Genomic DNA, 19082 nt, shown 5'->3' on the forward strand with positions numbered 1-19082 from the left:
AGGCGACCCGACCCTTTCGGCCTCCTCGGTCCCACCCCCTCCAGCCGGAGCCGCGCCCCCTCTCCCACAGACCCGATAGCGGAGGACAGAGAAGATTGGGCAAGGAGGGGTGGAATCCAGGCGACCCCCAGCCCAATTCTGCCCCTCCATCCCAAGGAGCAGAGAAATGGTCTTCCTTGCTAACTGCTAGCAGGGAAAAAAAATTAAAGGGAAAGATAAAAGGAGACGGAGGAAAGGTGACAGCTAGATTATTTAGGAGAGGAGCAGAGGAGAGAAATCGGTGTGAGTCGCCATGGAGACTCCTAGGGTCCAGCACCCGCCGCCTCCCCAGCTGCTGTTCCTAATTCTGCTGAGCTGTCCCTGGATTCAGGGTAAGGACATGGGAGTGTGGGGGTAGGCCCTGGGAAGGTCCTCAACTGGGTCCTCTACCATCCTTTCTCTGAACATTCTGGGCTTTCCTAGCTTCTGGAGGAGGGCGGGGGGCGGGGGATGGGGTACAGCTGACGGGGAAGGGGTAAGCCAGGGTTTTCTGGCTTGTACCCAGAGCCCTAACCCACAATACTGAGAAGGTGGGGAAATGAACAAGGGGAGCTTTTACCAGCGTCTCAGGGGTTAAATCCAGAAAGAAGGGCTGGGGAAGTTGGGGGGGATGTCTGCGGAGGCGGCAGAAGCTTGCAGGGTACCTGGGTGGGAGATGGAGGTGCTGGGAGAGATGCCAGGCACTGCACACGCAAATGTTCTTGGACGTATGGACAAAGACAGATGAACAGAGGCAGTGCTCAGAGACCAGATATTCAGTCCTCTACTCTGACCCCTCGCCAGACTCCAGGGAAGCAGGCAAAGACTGCAGAGAATGAGGGAGGGAGGGAGGGAGGGAAAGAGAGAGAGAGAGAGGGAGAGAGAGAGAGAGAGAGAGAGAAACCACACTGCAGAGATAGAAACCCAGGGAGAAAGCTGGGCATTGCAGGAGCAAGGGCTGGGAGGTGCTGCCAGACCCTCGGAGGAGCTCCTGGGTTGGCGGAAGAGCACTATCGAGGGGAAAGGAAGGTAGCACAGTGGCCCCTCCACTCTGCTGGCGCTGTCCAGGGTTCATAAGAGCCAAGATGCTTACCAAAGGCCCACACAGCCTGGGGGGGGTGGGGTTTGGGGGGCTGGGGGGTGGGGAGAAAGGTGTAGTAGAAGTGCGAGGGGCAGCTGGGAGCCCCTCCTCCAATCTTGGCTCTCAGCCCAGTCTGGGACCCTCTGAGCTCCTGCAGGCCCAGCTGACTGAGGAGGGAGGAAGAGCTCTGGGAAAGATCTTTCCGAAGAAGGAAGGAGTGTGGGGCAGTGGAAAGGCTCACACCACTTCATCTCCTAGGTCTGCCCCTGAAGGAAGAAGAGGCACTGCCAGAGCCTGGAAGTGAGGCCCCCACGGTAGCCTCTGAGGCTTTGGCCGAGCTGCTCCATGGGGCCCTGCTGAGGAGGGGTCCAGAGATGGGCTACCTGCCGGGTGAGGCCCCTAAAGTGGCAGTAGTGACACAGAGGAAAGGTCATTAACTTGGGGGAGATGGGGGCTCAAGCCAGTGAGAGAGATGGTTAGTGAGTCAAAACGGCAGAGAGAACCGGGGCAACTGAGACAGAATGATCAAGAGACAGAGCCAGACAGAAAAACAGACCATCAGAGAGAAAGACAGATGGAAACTTAGAGAACCAGAGTCTGAGGAATAGGGGGGAGACAAAAAGAGGGAGAAGTGCAGAGAGTAGCAGGTTTAGAATCATAAAATCAGAGAGCCATAAGAAAGAATACTAAGCAGAGAAGAGTTCCAGAGAGAGCAAAAGAGAGAAAGAGGAGAGAGAAGGGGGCACACAGGAAAGGGAGCCGGATCTGAACCTGGAAGCATGGAGAGGCTCAAGGAGACGGTCAGAGTGGAAGGACCTGGGTAGAGAGGTGGAGGGGGTGGGGGAGTCAGGCTGTGGAAGCCTTGGGAGGAGTGCAGAGTTCGGGTGCGGAAGGGAGAGGTGGGGAACCTGCATCTTGTGGGGGAGGTCTTTGGGTTCAGTGGGGGTGCCCCCAGTTTCCCTCAGCCCTGCTCCCCACCCACGGCCCACCAATTTGCTCCTTCTGCACCCTGACTTTCCTTGCACTGTCCCAGGATCTGATCCAGACCCCACACTAGCCACCCCTCCAGCCGGCCAGACTCTTGCAGCGCCCTCCCTGCCACGGGCCACTGAGCCAGGGACGGGGCCTCTGACTACGGCCGTAACCCCTAAAGGGGGCAGGGGAGCAGGCCCCACCGCACCAGAGCTGCTGACCCCGCCCCCCGGAACTACGGCCCCGCCCCTTCCTGGCCCCGCCTCACCAGGCCCGCCCCTTGGGCCTGAGGGAGGAGAGGAGGAGACCACCACCACCATCATCACCACGACAACTGTTACCACCACAGTGACCAGCCCGGGTAAGGCAAGGCGTTTGAAAGGAGATGGGGATAGTGTGCAGGAGCACGAGTGTGGGAGAGAATGGGGGATGCAGGGGGAGAGGCGGCTGGAAACAAATGGAGGAAGGGGTCTGGGTATAGGTGGGAGGGGGGTTTCTGCTCAATAATAAAGGCTGGCATTTGTCTCCCCTTGCTGTATACCAGCACCGTCCTATGCATTTTATCTCTATTATAGTTGGGGAAGGGAGTTATGGGCACGGGTGGGTGAGGGAGCAGCAGCTTAAGATGGCGAGGAGTGCTGGGGACAAGACAGGTGAGGGCCCCAGAATTGCTTGCTGGGAGGGCAAGAACACAGGGATCCACTCAACTCTAGTCACTTGTGTCTCTTTAGTTCTGTGTAATAACAACATCTCTGAGGGCGAAGGGCATGTTGAGTCTCCAGATTTGGGGAGTGCAGCCAGCCGCACCGTGGGGCTCCTGGACTGCACCTACAGCATTCATGTCTACCCTGGCTACGGCATTGAGATCCAGGTAACTGGACTTCGAAGCCCCCAAGCCCTTTCCTCTGGGCCCAGGTGTGTGCGCAGGTTTGGTCTGGGAAACAGAGAAGCTGTTTTTTGACTCAAATATGTCTGTTTTCTAAGGATCTCAAAGACTCTCCTGGAGTTCTATGATTTGGCCAAAGTGAGGGTGGTGTTTTGGGCTGTCAAATATGGGGGAAAGGAAGGCAAAGGGTGGGGACTTAGGGGTCACCTATCCTGACTGCCCTGTCCTGGGGGATCTGGGTTTGGCTCTTTAGGTGCAGACGCTGAACCTGTCTCGGGAGGAAGAACTCCTGGTGCTGGCTGGCGGGGGGTCCCCGGGCCTGGCCCCCCGACTCCTGGCCAACTCCTCCATGCTGGGAGAAGGACAGGTCCTTCGGAGTCCAACCAACCGCCTGCTCCTGCACTTCCAGAGCCCACGGGTCCCAAGGGGTGGTGGCTTCAGGATCTACTATCAGGGTGAGGAGTCTGGGGTGCTGGTGGAAGGGCAGGGGACACAGTGGCCCAGGGATATCCCTGGGAGGCTTCTACGGCCAGGGAGATGTCAGGGGCTTTTCTCCTGGCTAGGATCCTGGAGGGCAGGGCTCTCAGAGAAGATCTATACACACTTATTTCATGCACTCACAGACATGTGTCTGGGTGTGCAAACATCCGAGTGGCAGTTCATCCATTCACTTGACAAATGTTTATTGAGCACCCATTTCATATTGGCCCTGTGTTGTCCTTGGGGAGAGGAATGAACAAGCCAGATGTAAATCTTCAAGGAACTCAGAATCTAGGTAAAGAGATGGACAAGTAACCAGGATGATTATAATTCAGTGAGATAAGGACCTCTATCCCCATGATGAAGGGACACCTTCTTGGATGATGTAACTAAGCTGGGACCTGAAAAGATGAATTACTAGGAGAAGGGGGGGGGGAGAGAAAGAGGAAGGCAAGCATCCAGATGGATGAAAAAGAATGATCCCCTTAAGGAGTTGAAGTAATTCAGCATGGAAGAGAGAATTGTCCTAGCTTTGTGACCTGGGGTGAGTACTTAACCTTCTCATGCTTCACTGTCCCATCTGAAAAATGGGGATCATGATGCTTAGCTCATGGTAGTATTAGGAAGACCAAATTAATGAATACATGTCAAGTGCTTAAAATAGTGTCTGGTACGCAGTGAGAGCTCAGAAATGTCAGTCACTGCTATAGAAGAGCCCAGAAGGTGATAGGAGAGACTATAAGAGACCAGACTGGGAAGTAGGTTGGATTCAGAGCATAAAGGGCCTTATCAGCTTCAGTAAGGAGTACAGACTATTTTATCCCGCAAGGGATGTGGAGACATTTTGGAATGTTTTAAGCAAGATAGTGACAGCCTCAGATTTGTGACCTAGAAAGATCCTACTGACTTTGGGCGGTGTAGGAGGGGATTGTATCATATCCATGCACAACTGCATTCATGAGCACCACCCACAGACAACCTACACACACACGTGTACATCCATACTCACCTGTGTGTACAGGAACCTTTCCACAGTGCATGCATATGTTCTAGCACACATGTGTGCATGAGGCCAGGGGCCCAGCCCACTATCCCATTCTAGACACGCTGCCATCTCCAAAGTCCCTTTCTGTGCTCCTCAGAAACAGATAGGGAGCTGTGTTTGGGACCAATATCTCCTCATGGCCTTACTTGTCCCTTGTAGGTTCTGCTGACCCCAGATCCCTTGTGGGCCTTATTTAGGACACATACAACCTGTATCCCTTCCTCACACTCTTTCCAGTTTCTGCTGAGGTCTATACTTGGGCTCCAGGAACTCCTATGTGCAAGTGGAGAGACCTATTTGTGGAGGGGCCTATGAGTTGGGGACCTCATAATGGGAGGTCAGATTGGCAGGGAGCAAAGTCAAGCCTAGGACCTAGGGCCGAGGGCTGGACTTCCAATTTTACAAAATGGCTCCCTGCTGGCTCCCTTAAACAGCCACTTCTCTAGGGCACTGAAAATAGGACTCTTTAGACAAAGTGGAACATTTGGGGAAGCAGAGCTATTGCATAAATTGGTCTTCATTACCTACCTCGGGCTTCCCTGCTTTGCGGCTTCTCCGGGCACCTTTGGGATCCCAAGCCCTGTTTAAACCCTCCCCACTCTGCCCTCACTGGGGCCTCTAGTCCAGAGCGGCCTCATTAGCTTCTCTGAAAGGCCAAAGGCTCCATCACAGCTCGCCCTGAGCCCAGCAAAAGTTCCCATTTATAAAACCCTTATGCTGGCTATTGTTTCATTTTCTTCTTGCGGCACCCCCGCAAGTGGTCATTGGCCACTCTGCCTCTGAGAGGAAGAAGGGCTTTCCGAATTGCTAAGCACCCCCGCAAGGACACTGCAGAGCGGAAGTCAGATCCTCAGCCCTGACTCCCAGTCATTCATTAACTGAGACTGAGGGACAAGTGATTGAGATTTTCTTCACACTTCCTATGTGTGAGGTGCTTTGCGTGTTTCTTTCCTTTAACTAGAGGGTCAGTCATCAAAGATTGGAATTACTACTGCTATTTAAGGGTGACAGGTCCTGGAGGTGACATCACCTGCTCAAGGTCTTACAGTGAGTAAGTCATGGAGCTAGAAATGGAAGTCAGCTTTACCCAGCTCCCAATCCAGGGTTCTTTTATACTGTTCCATACCACCTCTTGGCTGCATTGATCGATCAGTTAGGCTAGGCTTTTGGGAGACAAAATAAATAAGGCCTCATTCAGTCTCATCATGGCAATAGCAGTTAATGTGATGATATAAGTATGCATTCACATGTGTAAAGGCAAGAAAGAAACGGACACTATTGGAAAGGGAGGGGTCAGGAAGACTTCCTGGAAGAGGTAGTACTTAAGGTACTCCTTGAAAGATGAGAAAGAGGCAGGGGAAAGGGCCTTGTCAGTAGGGGAAATGATGTGATAAAATATGAAGTCACAAAACTACATTGTGTAGGATAACTGGGTTGCAGGTGCTAAGGACTGAAGCAGGAAGTGTTGGGCTGGATGCAGCTGTGGAAGGGGCTTGAATGTTGATCCAAAGCATTTGGACTTGATTCCGTTGGTCTTGGAGAGCCATCAAGAGGCTAATATTTATTTAAGCCACTGTGTTCTAGAAGGTTTTTGGGTCTATCCAGTAGGCTGAGGACTCCCAAAAGACAAGGCTTGGGTCTTTTTCACCCCTCTGTGCCCAGCACCCAGCCAAGGAAATGCTTGCTGAACTTTAAAATAGGGAGACCAGGTCTCTGACAGAATCACTCAGGGCTGGAGAGTCAGCAAAAGCAAAGGCCTAGGCCAGCTGGTACCTCCCAAGCATGGTTGCCCAGAGCCTACCCCTCCTACAGAGACCCAGATTTGGCGCACATCCTCTAGGAAGCTCTTATTGGTGAACTCTGTCCAGTCTGAAACAGACACTCAGAACTGTGTCAGCACCAAATTTAGAGTCCATTGTCTACCACCAAGTCTCCTCTCTTTCTTTCTTTCTTTCTTTCTTTCTTTCTTTCTTTCTTTCTTTCTTTCTTTTGTTCTTTCTTTCCTTCTCTACTTTAAGTAATCTATACACCGAATATGGGGCTCGAACACATGACCCTGAGATCAAGAGTCCCATGTTCTTCCTATTAAGCCAGGAGTCCCCTAAGTTACTTTCTATTTATTTATTTAATCTCTTGTGATTCCACAAGAATTTCAGGAGGCTTTCAAAAAAAGAATGCAGCAAAATTAAATAAAACAAAAAGAAAATCAGTACCAGGTAGTGCTTATTATTAAAGATGAAAAAAATAGAATGTAGATGGCCAAGCCATCGTTGCTAGGGACAAGCCTTAATTTGGTTCCGAGCTTCTTAGCAGCCAGCACAAAAAGAGAGATCACAAAGTTCTTACTGCAAGAAAGGAGAAGAGAAACCAGTTCCTTGAGGAAAGCAAAGCCTTTCCAAGCTCTTCACCTTCCCTGGGGATTCATTTAGGGGGCACTGACGATTAAGGTCTACAATGACAAGATGGTCACAGTTCCTAAAGGAGTTTCATGTGGCTCCTCTGGGTGAAAGCTGAGAGTGTACTCCCACCAGGCACCAAAGGGGAAGTGTGTATGTGTGTGTGTGTGTGTGTGTGTGTGTGTGTGTGTGTGTGTGTGTAAGGGAGAAAACACTGGGAGGCACCAATTGCTAGATCTGGAAAATGCATCATAGCCTTACTCTGGCTACCTCAGAAGCACTGCATGAACTCATTTTAGAAGCTGAGCAAGCTCTGCAAATACTATTTGTTATTCTTAGAGCTGGATGGGTTCACAGTGGTCAACTGACTTGCCTGAGGTCACACAGCAAATGAGTGCTAAAGTCAGAATTTCTTTGAGTCTCAGATACTTCATCTATAAAATGGAGGCCAAAGTGGGTAGATTACAAAGATTAGGGGAAGGTGCTTGGGTGGCTCAGCCAGTTAAGCACCTGCCTTCAGCTCAGGTCATGATCCCAGGATCCTGGGATCCAGTCCCTCGTTCAGCTCCCAGCCCAGCAGGCAGTCTGCTTCTTCCTCTCCCTCTGCCCCTGCCCCCTACTTGTGCGCTCCTGCTCTCTCTCTCTCTCTCTCTCTCTCTCTCTCTCTCAAATAAATGAAATCTTTAAATTAAAAAAAAAAACAAAGATTAGGGGAGAAAGGGATATTGAAATGACCTCTTTGTGAGACAAAGTGCCCATGTGAGAAGTCCAGTATGGACCAGTCTGTGCCACCAAGGGGGACTTGGGAAGAGGAAAGGAAGTGCTAGGGGATTGGTGAGAGAGGTTGGCGTGGGAAGACAAATCCTCCTCCTGCCTGCTCTACCCCATCCAGCCTACCTCCTGAGCTGCGGCTTCCCTCCCCGGCCTGCCCATGGGGACGTGAGCGTGACAGACCTGCACCCTGGGGGCACTGCCACCTTCCACTGTGATTCGGGCTACCAGCTGCAGGGGGAGGAGACCCTTACCTGCCTCAATGGCACCCGACCAGCCTGGAGCGGTGAACCCCCCAGCTGCATGGGTGAGTCTCCTGCACGATAGGTGGGGCTTCTGTCCTGGGAGCCCCATTGGGAGGGTACTATATTGGGGATCTCCATCTTTAGGAAACACCCATCTTCAAGGGGGTTCTGCCCAAAAGAGTCCCTATCCTGATGTCTCCACCTGGAGCTCTTTACACTAAAGGTCTCTGCCCTTGGAGAATCCCCATCCTTGGTGGGGAGGTGTCTCTATCTGGGGATGTCCTACCTACAGGTTTTCCATCAGGGGAGTCTCATCCTGGAGGTCTCTTCTTTCGGAGACTCCTCATCCTTGAGGTCCAAATCTAGACAAACTCTATCTTGGTGAATCTTCATCCTGGGGATTCCATCTTGGAAGATTTTCTGTTTGAGGGAAAACTTTCAATTTTGGGGATCCCTCATAACTCCCCATGCTGTAGTGTCCACATCTGGGGAGTGTTCATATTACCAGAATGGGGGTGTCCTTTCTGGGGTTTTTCTATTCTAGGGCTGCTTCCCTACCTGGGTGGTGGCCATAGATAAGGTCCTATCCTCTAAGGGGAGCCTACAGGGCAGAGACCACTCTGAGGGCAGGTCCCAACAAAAGGTGTTGGATGTAACAGCTCTGAAGACAGGACAAGTCACCTTAACATGTCCCCCCTCTGTCCACAGCATCCTGTGGTGGCACCATCCACAATGCTACATTGGGCCGCATCGTGTCCCCTGAGCCTGGGGGAGCAGCTGGGCCCAACCTTACCTGCCGTTGGGTCATTGAAGCAGCTGAGGGACGCCGGCTTCACCTGCACTTCGAGAGGGTCTCACTGGATGAGGACAATGACCGGTGAGGATCTGGGCCTGGGGTCAGAGGTCCCCACCTCTGGGAAATAGGAAGGCTGCAGTGGGGATTCAGACAGATCTGGGGTGGGCCCCAGTTAAAATTTGTGTCAAACACAGATTAGTCCTTCCCCTTTCCTAGGTGGTATAGCTGTGCCAACTTAGACAAATCACTGAACATGTCTGTGCCTCAGCTTCCTCTTTAGTAGAATGGAAATAATAGGACCTCCTTCTGAAGGCTTCTGTGAGGATGAATGTGTTAAGATATGTGAAGTGCTTAGAAGGGTGCCTGGCACACAATGAGCCCTGTAAATGTGTTTGTCATCATCATCTTCACCGGTACCACTCTTACCCAACAAACTGCCACCTTGGCTCTGCCACTGGTTGCTCTGTGACGTTGGGCAGGCTACTCTTTCTGGGCCTTAATTTCCTCAACTATAAAAATCAGGGATAATAAATCATACTGACTCAAGGGCTCTTGTGAAAAGCAAATGAGATAAAAACATGTGAAGGCTTAGAGTACATGGCATATAGTCAATGCTTGAAAATAATGAAAATAATAGCTGTGAGCGCAGGAGGTAAAGCAGCTTCTGAGGGGAAACTGAGCTCCCAGTTACCCTTCTGTCCATCCCAGGCTGATGGTGCGCTCAGGTGGCAGTCCCCTCTCCCCAGTCATCTATGACTCAGACATGGATGATGTCCCAGAGCGGGGTCTCATCAGTGATGCCCAGTCCCTCTATGTGGAGCTGCTTTCAGAGACCCCTGCTAATCCTCTGCTGCTAAGCCTCAGATTTGAAGGTAAGTGTTCTCCCCTTCGGAACCCCAACTCCTGCACTTTCCCCTCTTGCTGATGGCCCAGTATGGTCACAAGTACATATTCTGTCCCTGCTTATCTCTGTGTTTGGATTTCTGGAACATAACTTTCTCCCCACTGCAAAACTGTAAGAATCCGCTCCTATGGATGCCTTATAATTCCTGAGGTGGCTTCTCCTGCTTAAGAGTCACGTGTGGCTAGATCCAGGTACGCAGCCAAGAAACCAGGCATCTTAATGTCTCAGTGCTTTCCTCTATGAGTTGGCTTCATTGTCAGTCAGGCTCTCAGTCTGTGGTGTGTATCTAGACTGAAGTACCACCAACGTAGTAAGTCCATCAGAAAGAGAAAGCATACCACTTTCCTAAGAGCTTCAGCAAAAATGCCAGGAAGCACTCTCATTTCCCTGGCTTAGGCCATGTGTCTACACCTGGGCCAATCACTGAAACCAGGAGCAGGTGGTGTTATGACTGGCAGGGTCACATCACATGAGCATCCATAGTTGGGCCCAACTGGACCTCATAGACTGAGGGGTGAAGCATGGGTCCCAAAATGAAAGTAGGAGTGCTGTGAACAGAAGACAGGAGACTAGATGCTGGACAAGTAGAAACAAGGAAGACCGTGATCATGGGAGCATTTGAGCTGGACAGAGAGAATTTTATTTATTTTATTTTATCTTATTTATTTTTTTAGAGAGAGAAAGAGAGAGGGATGGGCAGAGGGGTGGAAGGAGGGAGAGAATCCCAAGCAGACTCTACACCCAGTACAGATTCTGACATGGGCCTTGATCTCAAAACCCTGAGACCATCACCTGTGCAGAAATCGAGAGTCGGACCCTTAACCAACTGAACCACTCAGATGCCCCTAGGATAGAGAGAATTCGAAAAGAGGGAGATTAGGGATGAGCATCTCAGGTAAATGGAACAGTGTGAGCAACAGTAAAGAGGTAGAGAAAGGCCTGATATGTTTGGGAAACAGAATTTCAACGTGACTGGAGCAGAGGATTTGTGCAAGCAATTGCAGGAGAGAAACAAAGAAAGTGAAATGCTCAGAGATGGGAGGGGCTGGTTTCTGGTGTGAATCAAGGGAGAAATGGATTTGGTGCTGGGCCCTGATGGATGCATGGGATTTGGGCATGACACCTCATCAGGTTAAGGAACTGTGAACTAAACAGCAGATCTGAAAAATAAATTGTCTGTTAGATTTGAAAATGTGGAGAATTCCCAGGTTTGAGGTCTGCCTCCCTACTTGTGGGCCATGGCTACTCCATGAGCTCCAGATTCCTCTCCACAGATAGTTTTGCAGCTCAGATATGATCATGTGGGCAAAAACTAAAATGCTCTCCAAATGTTCATTTTTGCTGAGTTAGTCCAAAGTCAAAATTGAGTAGCTTCTGCATTCGCTGCACTTTTGGATTCTAGCCACACCATGGATAATCAAGGGTGATCAGAATCTTATTTTTTTCCCTTTTTTTTTAATTTGTATTTATTCATGAGAGACACAGAGAGAGAGAGAGAGAGAGAGGCAGAGACACAGGCAGAGGGAGAAGCAGGCTCCATGCAGGGAGCCCAATGTGGGACTTGATCCCGGGTCTCCAGGATCATACCCTGGGCCAAAGACAGTGCTAAACCGCAGAGCCACCCAGGCTGCCCTTTTTTTTTCCCTTTAGATTTATTTATGGGGCGCCTGGGTGGCTCGATTGGTTAACTGGCCAATCTTGGTTTCAGATCAGGTCATGATCTCAGGGTTGTGAGATTGAGCCCCTCAGCGGGCTCTGTGCTCATCAGGGAATCTGCTCCAATTTTTCCCTCTCTTCCTCTCCCTCTGCCCCACACCCCCGCACTCTCTCTCTAAGATTATTTATTGCCCATCTGTTATTTTTGAGGAGAGAACTGCCATGTCACCTGCATGAGCCAGTTTTCCAAAGGTACCTTTCCCCTCACTCCTGCTTGATTTCCAAAACCAAACGTCTCTTGCTGGGAATCGAGCAATCTGGGTTTGAGACCTGATTCTGCCCCTGCCCTACTGTGTGACGTTGGGCAAGTTACTTTCTGTCTGTGGAACTCAGTTTCCTCATCTGTAGAATGGGAGCTGGGATTTGACTAGCCTAGGGGTTTCCCTCCAGAGGCCAAGAAGGTAACATCAATATGTGAGAAGTGTTAGAGTTTGGGGGAGACTGGAGAATGAAAGCTAAGCCCAAAGTCATCCCATTTTAAACAGCCCACATGAGTGGCCAAACAACACTTGAATTCAGCCCATGTACCCAGTCTGAGATCCCCTGAGGCCTGTCCTGATGCTTTTTTTCTGTGACTCACTCCTCCTCTAGCCTTTGAAGAAGATCGCTGCTTTGCTCCCTTCCTGGCACATGGCAATGTCACCACCACAGACCCTGAGTACCGCCCAGGGGCGCTGGCCACTTTCTCGTGCCTCCCAGGATATGCCCTGGAGCCCCCTGGCCCCCCAAATGCCATCGAATGTGTGGATCCCACAGAACCCCACTGGAATGACACAGAGCCAGCCTGTAAGGGTGAGCCCTTCACATTCCCAGGAGGTCCCTCTGTCTGCAGACTACCCCTGAGCTGGGGCTCTTAGGAAGGCCATTCAGAAAGGAGACTTGCATATTCAAGTCCTATAAATCCAGGCCTTGGGTAAATTTTCATCCCTTTCAGATATAGTTTTCATAGCTGAATAATTGGTGGATGTGTTACAGAATTTAGGGGTCATGACCCAAACATCTTGAAGAGCTCTAACTGGAGCTAAATCATGGGATGAAGGTAATGCACAAGTTGGAGAGTGGGCGGGGTTAGGTGACAGCAGGGCGGGGGATTGGACACAATGGGACTAGGTACGGCAAGAAACAGGTGGGTAAGAGATAATAGGGAGCCTGTGAGGTGGTCCAGTACACACAACTGGAAGTGGTGAGGCCCTTGGTAAAATGAAGACTGAGTTCTGAATCTGCTCCCCCCTCTACCCCAGCCATGTGTGGAGGGGAGCTGTCAGAGGCGGCTGGTGTAGTCCTCTCTCCTGACTGGCCCCAGAGCTATAGCCCAGGCCAGGACTGTGTGTGGGGCCTGCACGTCCAGGAAGAGAAGCGCATCTTGCTCCAAGTTGAGATGTAAGTTCTGGTGCTACCGGGGATGCAATGGGTTCAGGCTCAGTGAAGTGTGGTATAACAACACCTGACCGGACACCGTGAGCCTGGCTGGCTACACAGGATTTGGTGAATATATGATCTGATGAAAGAGGCAACTAACTGTTCAGGATGGGGGTGTGGGTTATCTGGTAGACCTAGCTACAAATCACTTATTGGCCAGGTGACTAGACAGGGACATGGGTAATGGACCCTTCTGCAGGGGCTATAGTGCAAAGAGGCATCTGGCCCAGTGTCTCTCACTCTTTGGCTGTTTCTGAGGCTGCCCCTGGAATGGTTTCCAGGAGTGCTAGCCCAGACTAGGGCCTAGTCACCAGCGTGCAAGGTGGTGGTGGATGTGGGGAGAAGCCAGTGAGAAGATTTGGTATGAGGTGGTCATGTGACCTAGCAGACTAAGTAGGAGGACACTCAGGGGCTTGGAGTTGGGCTGGTGGTAAAAGAGCATGGCCTGTGAATGGTCAGAGCTGGACTTGAGCAAGACTGTGCATCCTCTGGTATTGAAGGAGGGACCAGAGAGTGCGAGGGGCTCCTAAGGAGTTGGACTAAGAATTGGGAAGTGGGAACTGGGAAGAGCCACAGAACAAGTGGAACCTGGAGTGGCTACACAGAGAAGCCCATAATTGGTCTAAGGGCAGCCTGACCTGGGATGGGGAAATGTGGGGAGGGCTGGAGAGTAGGTAGGGTTACTAATGAACAGAGTTAGGGCCTGGGCAGAACTGCATAGGAGGGCCGATCTTGTAACCCAGCCCGCATATCTGGTTCCACTCCCTGCAGCCTGAACGTGCGCGAAGGGGACATGCTGACACTGTTCGACGGGGACGGTCCCAGCGCCCGAGTCCTGGCCCAGCTCCGGGGACCTCAGCCGCGCCGCCGCCTCCTCTCTTCCGGGCCCGACCTCACGCTGCAGTTCCAGGCACCGCCAGGGCCGCCAAACCCGGGCCTCGGGCAGGGGTTTGTGTTGCATTTCAAAGGTACGGAGGTCTAGGGTCCAGAAATGGCCGGGGGTCCGGCAGGCCGGAGATCCCGGGAGAAGCGCGGCCCCCTAAGGCTGGAAGGGCGCCCTGAGTCCGTTGCAGGGCAGCCTCCGAACTCGCGGTTTCTCCCCTGCAGAGGTGCCGAGGAATGACACGTGCCCTGAGCTGCCACCTCCAGAGTGGGGCTGGAGGACCGCTTCCCACGGGGACCTGATCCGGGGCACGGTGCTTACTTACCAGTGCGAACCTGGCTACGAGCTGCTGGGCTCCGACATTCTCACCTGCCAGTGGGACCTGTCCTGGAGCGCGGCGCCGCCCGCCTGCCAAAAGAGTGAGCCCGGGGCCCGCCCAGGTCTCTCATGGCCCCGCCCCTGCCCGTCGGGGGTCCGCCGCTCCACTTGGGCCCCTCCCATCCCCTCCGTCCAGCTTCTGTCTCTTTGCTCCTACCCCTGGGGGTCCCGGCCGAATTTCATCCCTTCGCTCTGCATTTGCCTGGATCTCACTCAGGCCTCGTACCCTTTGGCGTCCTCTCCTCTGATCCCCGGTGTCCCGAAACGGTCCCCTCCGGACCTCTCTGGGCTGCGGCCCAGGGTCCTCTGGGTCCCACCTTACCTTCTCGTGGCCCCGCCCCCGCCTCCTCCTGGCCCCGCCTCCGTCGCATCAGAGTCCCGCCCCTCCCTGGGTCCCGTCCCGTCAACTCGGCTCCCCTCTCCCGCTTCTGGGCCAGGCTCCTGTCCCTCGGTCTCCTACCTTTAACGTTATGGAGAGTCGCTTTGCTGCGGCCTTGGCTGGCCAGAGAACTTGGTTTATTTTATTTATTTATTTTATTTTATTTTATTTTTTAAGATTTTATTTATTCATCAGAGACACACACACAGAGAGAGAGAGAGAGAGAGAGGCAGAGAGAGAAGCAGGCTCCATGCAGGAGCCTGACGTGGGACTCCGATCCCAGGTCTCCAGGATCAGGCCCTGGGCTGAAGGCGGCGCTAAATCGCTGAGCCACCCGGGCTGCCCGAACTTGGTTTATTTTAAAGGAGTTGTCGAAGCCCCATGCTGGCTTGGGGTTATGCAGAGGGGCTGGGGTCCCTCCGGACCCCTCACAGTCCAGAAACGGACAGACACTTAAATAACTCAGGATATATTACAGACTAGTACCTGCGGGGTGATTCGGGGCAAAGTACTTAACATCTCTGAGTCTTGTCTACCTCATCGGTGAAATAGGAATAAGGGCTGTGAAGAGTTTTCACACAGTACCTGTGAACAGTTTAGCAGCTGCTATAAATATGAAGAAGGGCTGGGAGAAGGAAGGGTGTTCATTGTTCTGGGGAGGGGACAGGAGATTTCACAGAAGAGGTGATATTTGAAGGAGCTGGGAGTGTTTATCTCTTAGAATAGCAGAAAGGGGTGTCATCTTGTCATTTTCTCCAACTTTTGGGAAGTCTGCCACAAGGATATGGGATTATAGGTCTTCTCCCTCGCCCTGGGGGGCAATGGTGGAACTGATGAGGTTAAGTTCAGGAAGGCAGGTTTGGACTGGACACAAGGAAAACTTTCTGGTTTACAAAGCTCCCCACCTCTGGGAGAAGTCACAGGATGTTTAGTCTGAAACCCAGACAGGACAGGGACAGGCAGGGATGGAGGCAGGGCCCAGAGGGGATAGGGCCTAGCCAGGGCAGCACACTGAGCCTGAAAGCTGAGCTGAGAGCCAGGTCTCTGAATCTCAGGCCTGTGCTATAGGGCTGGGATCTGGCTGAGGGACCACGTTATTTGACCACCCTTAACCCCTGGACAATGAGTCACATTGACCTCTCAGGATCATCAGAGTATAGGATACTGTGTTTGTAAAGCATTTAGCAGGGTGCCTCCCACAGATCCATGTTCAAGAAATGGCTACGTAAAGCGGCACCTGCAGGGCAGGCTATGCCAGTGAGTGGAATGTGTTGGGAATGACGGGAATGAGCGGAGCAGCGGGGCTGGGCCCCTCTGAAGAGCACAAGCTTCTGTCTGGCCTAAGATCCACCCTGGAAGGCTGGCAGTGCTGGGATGTAGCTGATATGCTCTGGTACAGTGGCAAAATATTTCACATTTCACCCTAGGATGGGGGCCTGAGTTGTCCCCACCACTCTTCTCTGGAAGGAACCTGAAATCTAAAATGCACTGAATTTTACATTTTTCAAACTTCTTGATCTCTTCATTTGGAGGAAATAGTGGGACATGCGGGTTTGCTTAGTGGGAAGATGGCCCATGGCTCAGGCATCTCCCAGCCCTAAGCTCCTGGGAGATTGTTTAAGGCCTGAGGTCCCCCTGAACTTGCCCTCCTGCCAACAGTCATGACTTGTGCCGATCCTGGGGAGATCACCAATGGGCACCGAACCACCTCAGACGCTGGCTTCCCTGTTGGCTCGCACGTCCAGTACCGCTGTCTGCCTGGGTACAGCCTGGAGGGGGCCGCTGTTCTCACCTGCTACAGCCGGGACACAGGCACACCCAAGTGGAGCGACCGGGTCCCCAAGTGTGCCTGTGAGTCTGGGGACACCCTGGGAAGGATGGCTGGGTGGCCTGCTCAGCAGTGAGCTGCCATGTGACTAACATATGCCTTGCAGTGAAGTATGAGCCGTGCCTGAACCCAGGGGTGCCAGAGAACGGCTATCAGACGTTGTATAAGCATCACTACCAAGCGGGAGAGTCTCTGCGCTTCTTCTGCTATGAGGGCTTTGAGCTCATTGGCGAGGTCACCATCACCTGTGTGCCCGGCCACCCCTCGCAGTGGACCAGCCAGCCCCCACTCTGCAAAGGTGCCTGGGGAGATAGGGCAGGAGGGGGCACAGCAGTGTTTGGGGAGTGACGGGGCTGGGAAAGTCAGGTAGCAAATTTGAGACCAACAGTATGCTGAGCTCCCCATTCACCTGTGGTGGGCTCGGATCCTCACAGCTACATCCAGTGGTCCTGGGGGATTTCAAGGTCATGGAATTATCCTCAGGGATGTAGCAGAGGGGGCTTTGAAGTCTCTTGCCCTCTGAATAGGTCTCAGTTTCCCCATTTTCCACTAATTCTACAGACTCGATTAGTTTAGACTACCCAAGAACCCTGCATTTTAGGGGTCTGGAGAAGGAGAGGAGGAAGATGGCCCTGCCCTGCCTACTCCTCCCTCACCCCCACCAAGGGAAGGATAAAGTTTAGGTTGAGCAGAGGGCAGAGAGAACCAGGCTGTCCAGCCCAGCCCCCCTGGGCTCCCGGCCTCTACCCATCCTCCTTCCCTCCCTGGCTCAGACCCCGTCCCCTCCCCCTCCTCTCCCTGCAGTGGCCTATGAGGAGCTCCTGGACAACCGAAAACTGGAAGGTCAGTGAGGGCACAGGTGGAGACCCAGGCCTGGCCAAGTCGGGAGGGCAAGGCCGAGGCCGGGGGCAGGAGGCCAGGCGCCGGAGGGGTGAGGCCCAGGGTTCAAGGCCCAGGGCAGGAGGCTGGGAGAGGCCAGTGGGCTGGGCCGAGCCCCAGCTCACTAGTCTTTCCTCTCCCCAGTGACCCAGACCACAGACCCATCACGGCAGCTGGAGGGTGGGAACCTCGCCTTGGCCATCCTGCTGCCCCTAGGCTTGGTCATTGTCCTCGGCAGTGGTGTTTACATATACTACACCAAGTAAGTACCCTGCTCGGGAAGCTGCTAGCCAGGGCAGACGTCCTGCCTGCCTGGCACAGAAGCCCGGGTGAGGGGGGGGTAGGGGGCTCACCTCTCGATAAGCCCCTCTATCTCTTTCCTCTCCCAGACTACAGGGAAAATCCCTCTTCGGCTTCTCGGGCTCCCATTCCTACAGCCCCATCACCGTGGAGTCAGATTTCAGCAATCCACTATATGAAGCCGGGGTGAGCCCTTCCCCTCCCCATGGGGTGCCACATCTCTCAGCTGCCCTGGGACTCCATAGGTTTCAAAGTCTCTGTAATACCCATCTTGGGGCATTTCAAACTCAGCTATCTACAAAGGCATGCCAGGGAACACAGCAAGTCAGGTGTGAACCATCAGGTGGGGACAGTGGTGAACTTATGGCCCATCTAGCCCATAGTGGAAACTGAGGCCCAATTGCCAGATCTTCCAGTTGTTCAAGACAACCCAGATATTTGTGTGGGATTCTAAGATACTATAAGATGAACCAAACGTCCATTGGCCAGATTCAGCCCCATTCCTACCCCATGGCTCCCAAGTCTCATGATCAATGTTATTTTAAAAAGCCAAGGTCTTTCCTCTCCCTTGTGGATGCCTCCTCCTCTTTTGCTCCCTCCTCCATCCCCATCCTTCTCCGGCAATTGATCCCATCTCTCTCTGTCTCCAGGATACACGGGAGTATGAAGTTTCCATCTGAACCCCAAGATTAAGGCTGCAGGACCCAGGACGCCCCTCCCCTCCCCATTCTGGACAGGGAGGAGAACAGAACGTTGTCTCTGGCTCCTTTCCTCCCTGCTGTGTAAATAGTCTCCTGGGGACCCTACAGTAAATAAACCAGCATCCTGCCGCCCAAGCCTCCTCTTCTCAGTTGCCAAACAAAGGGGCCTGCCTCTCCCCTCTGGCCCCACTGGCTTTTGGACCCTGGGAGGGGAACCCAGCCCCCCTGCAACTCCAGGGGCTCCTTCTGGCTCAAGGCACCCCCACCCACCCACGGACTGCCTGAGAGCTCTGCTGTTCCCTTGGCCTTGAAGGCTCTTCCCAGATGCTCTGGCCCTGGGCCTCACCCTGGGCTCTGGAGGGTCAGAGGAAGAGGGATGAGGGGGGAAAAGCGGGGAAAAGGCCCCTACCCCGCTTCATGCCATCTCCCAATCCACAACCTCCCCACCTTCGCTTCTGGATTTTTGGTTTTGAGCAATAAACAGAAAACCACCACTTGTAACTGGGTTGGTGGGGTATGGGCAGGTGGGTCACGGAGTGGCCTGGAGAGAGAGGAACGATCTGGAAAAAAGATGGAGCTCCAAGACTGGGTCAAGGGACTGCTGGCCTGGGGTCCAAAAGCCTGGCTTTAGGCTCGGCCTGTGTGGAGGATGAGCCCCCTGTGGGCTTCAGCTGTCTCTAGCCCCTTGCTTGACCTTCTAGGCTCTTTTAGCCAGGAGAGAGCTGACAGTAGCCTCCTCTCGGGCCAGGCAGGAGTCACCCTCCCTCCCTGCTTGGCAGGTCACAAACAGCTCTCTGTCTGTTTCATGACCGTTTCACCTAAAAGGCAAGTTCCTTTTGAGAATTTTTGTATCCATCCAAGTGTACCATTCTTTTCTCCCCTAATATTTTTGGCACTGTAAATATATCTGCTGTTACACGCCTACTGAGTAATGGTCAAATTTGTAGCATTTCATAAAGAATGAGCTTGTTTTGTACCCTGTGGGGGGCCTTTTGCAGCGTATCT

General features: G+C 52.8%; 1 protein-coding gene across 4 annotated transcripts; it reads left to right on the forward strand.

Annotated features, from left to right (window-relative positions):
• The first annotated feature begins 238 nt into the window (after positions 1-238).
• Positions 239-19005, forward strand: SEZ6L2 (seizure related 6 homolog like 2). Of its 4 annotated transcripts, none has more exons than XM_055340568.1 (18): positions 239-371; positions 1358-1489; positions 2133-2432; positions 2803-2942; positions 3211-3412; positions 7771-7956; positions 8603-8771; positions 9399-9562; positions 11902-12102; positions 12552-12690; positions 13501-13697; positions 13837-14031; positions 16029-16220; positions 16304-16495; positions 17002-17040; positions 17221-17338; positions 17441-17562; positions 18027-19005. In XM_055340568.1, the coding sequence occupies exons 1-17, from the start codon at positions 293-295 to the stop codon at positions 17553-17555; spliced, it is 2760 nt and encodes a 919-aa protein (XP_055196543.1). In that variant the 5' UTR covers positions 239-292; the 3' UTR covers positions 17556-17562; positions 18027-19005. The 4 variants fall into 4 exon arrangements, with proteins under 4 accessions (XP_055196543.1, XP_055196542.1, XP_055196546.1 ...); XM_055340567.1 differs by having other exon boundaries at positions 17466-17562; XM_055340571.1 differs by lacking the exon at positions 17002-17040.
• The last annotated feature ends 77 nt before the right edge of the window (positions 19006-19082 follow it).

The sequence above is a fragment of the Nyctereutes procyonoides genome, unplaced genomic scaffold (genome assembly GCF_905146905.1).
Source record: "Nyctereutes procyonoides isolate TBG_1078 unplaced genomic scaffold, NYPRO_anot_genome, whole genome shotgun sequence".
Classification (NCBI taxonomy): Eukaryota; Metazoa; Chordata; class Mammalia; order Carnivora; family Canidae; genus Nyctereutes; species Nyctereutes procyonoides.

Excerpts from the sequence above, each read along its gene's own strand:
- SEZ6L2 (XM_055340567.1), top strand. The coding sequence starts at position 293 with ATGGAGACTCCTAGGGTCCAGCACCCGCCGCCTCCCCAGCTGCTGTTC. Across the intron at positions 12,103-12,551 it reads CACAGAGCCAGCCTGTAAGG|CCATGTGTGGAGGGGAGCTG; the intron begins GTGAGCCCTTCA and ends CCTCTACCCCAG. Across the intron at positions 17,563-18,026 it reads ATCCACTATATGAAGCCGGG|GATACACGGGAGTATGAAGT; the intron begins GTGAGCCCTTCC and ends CTCTGTCTCCAG.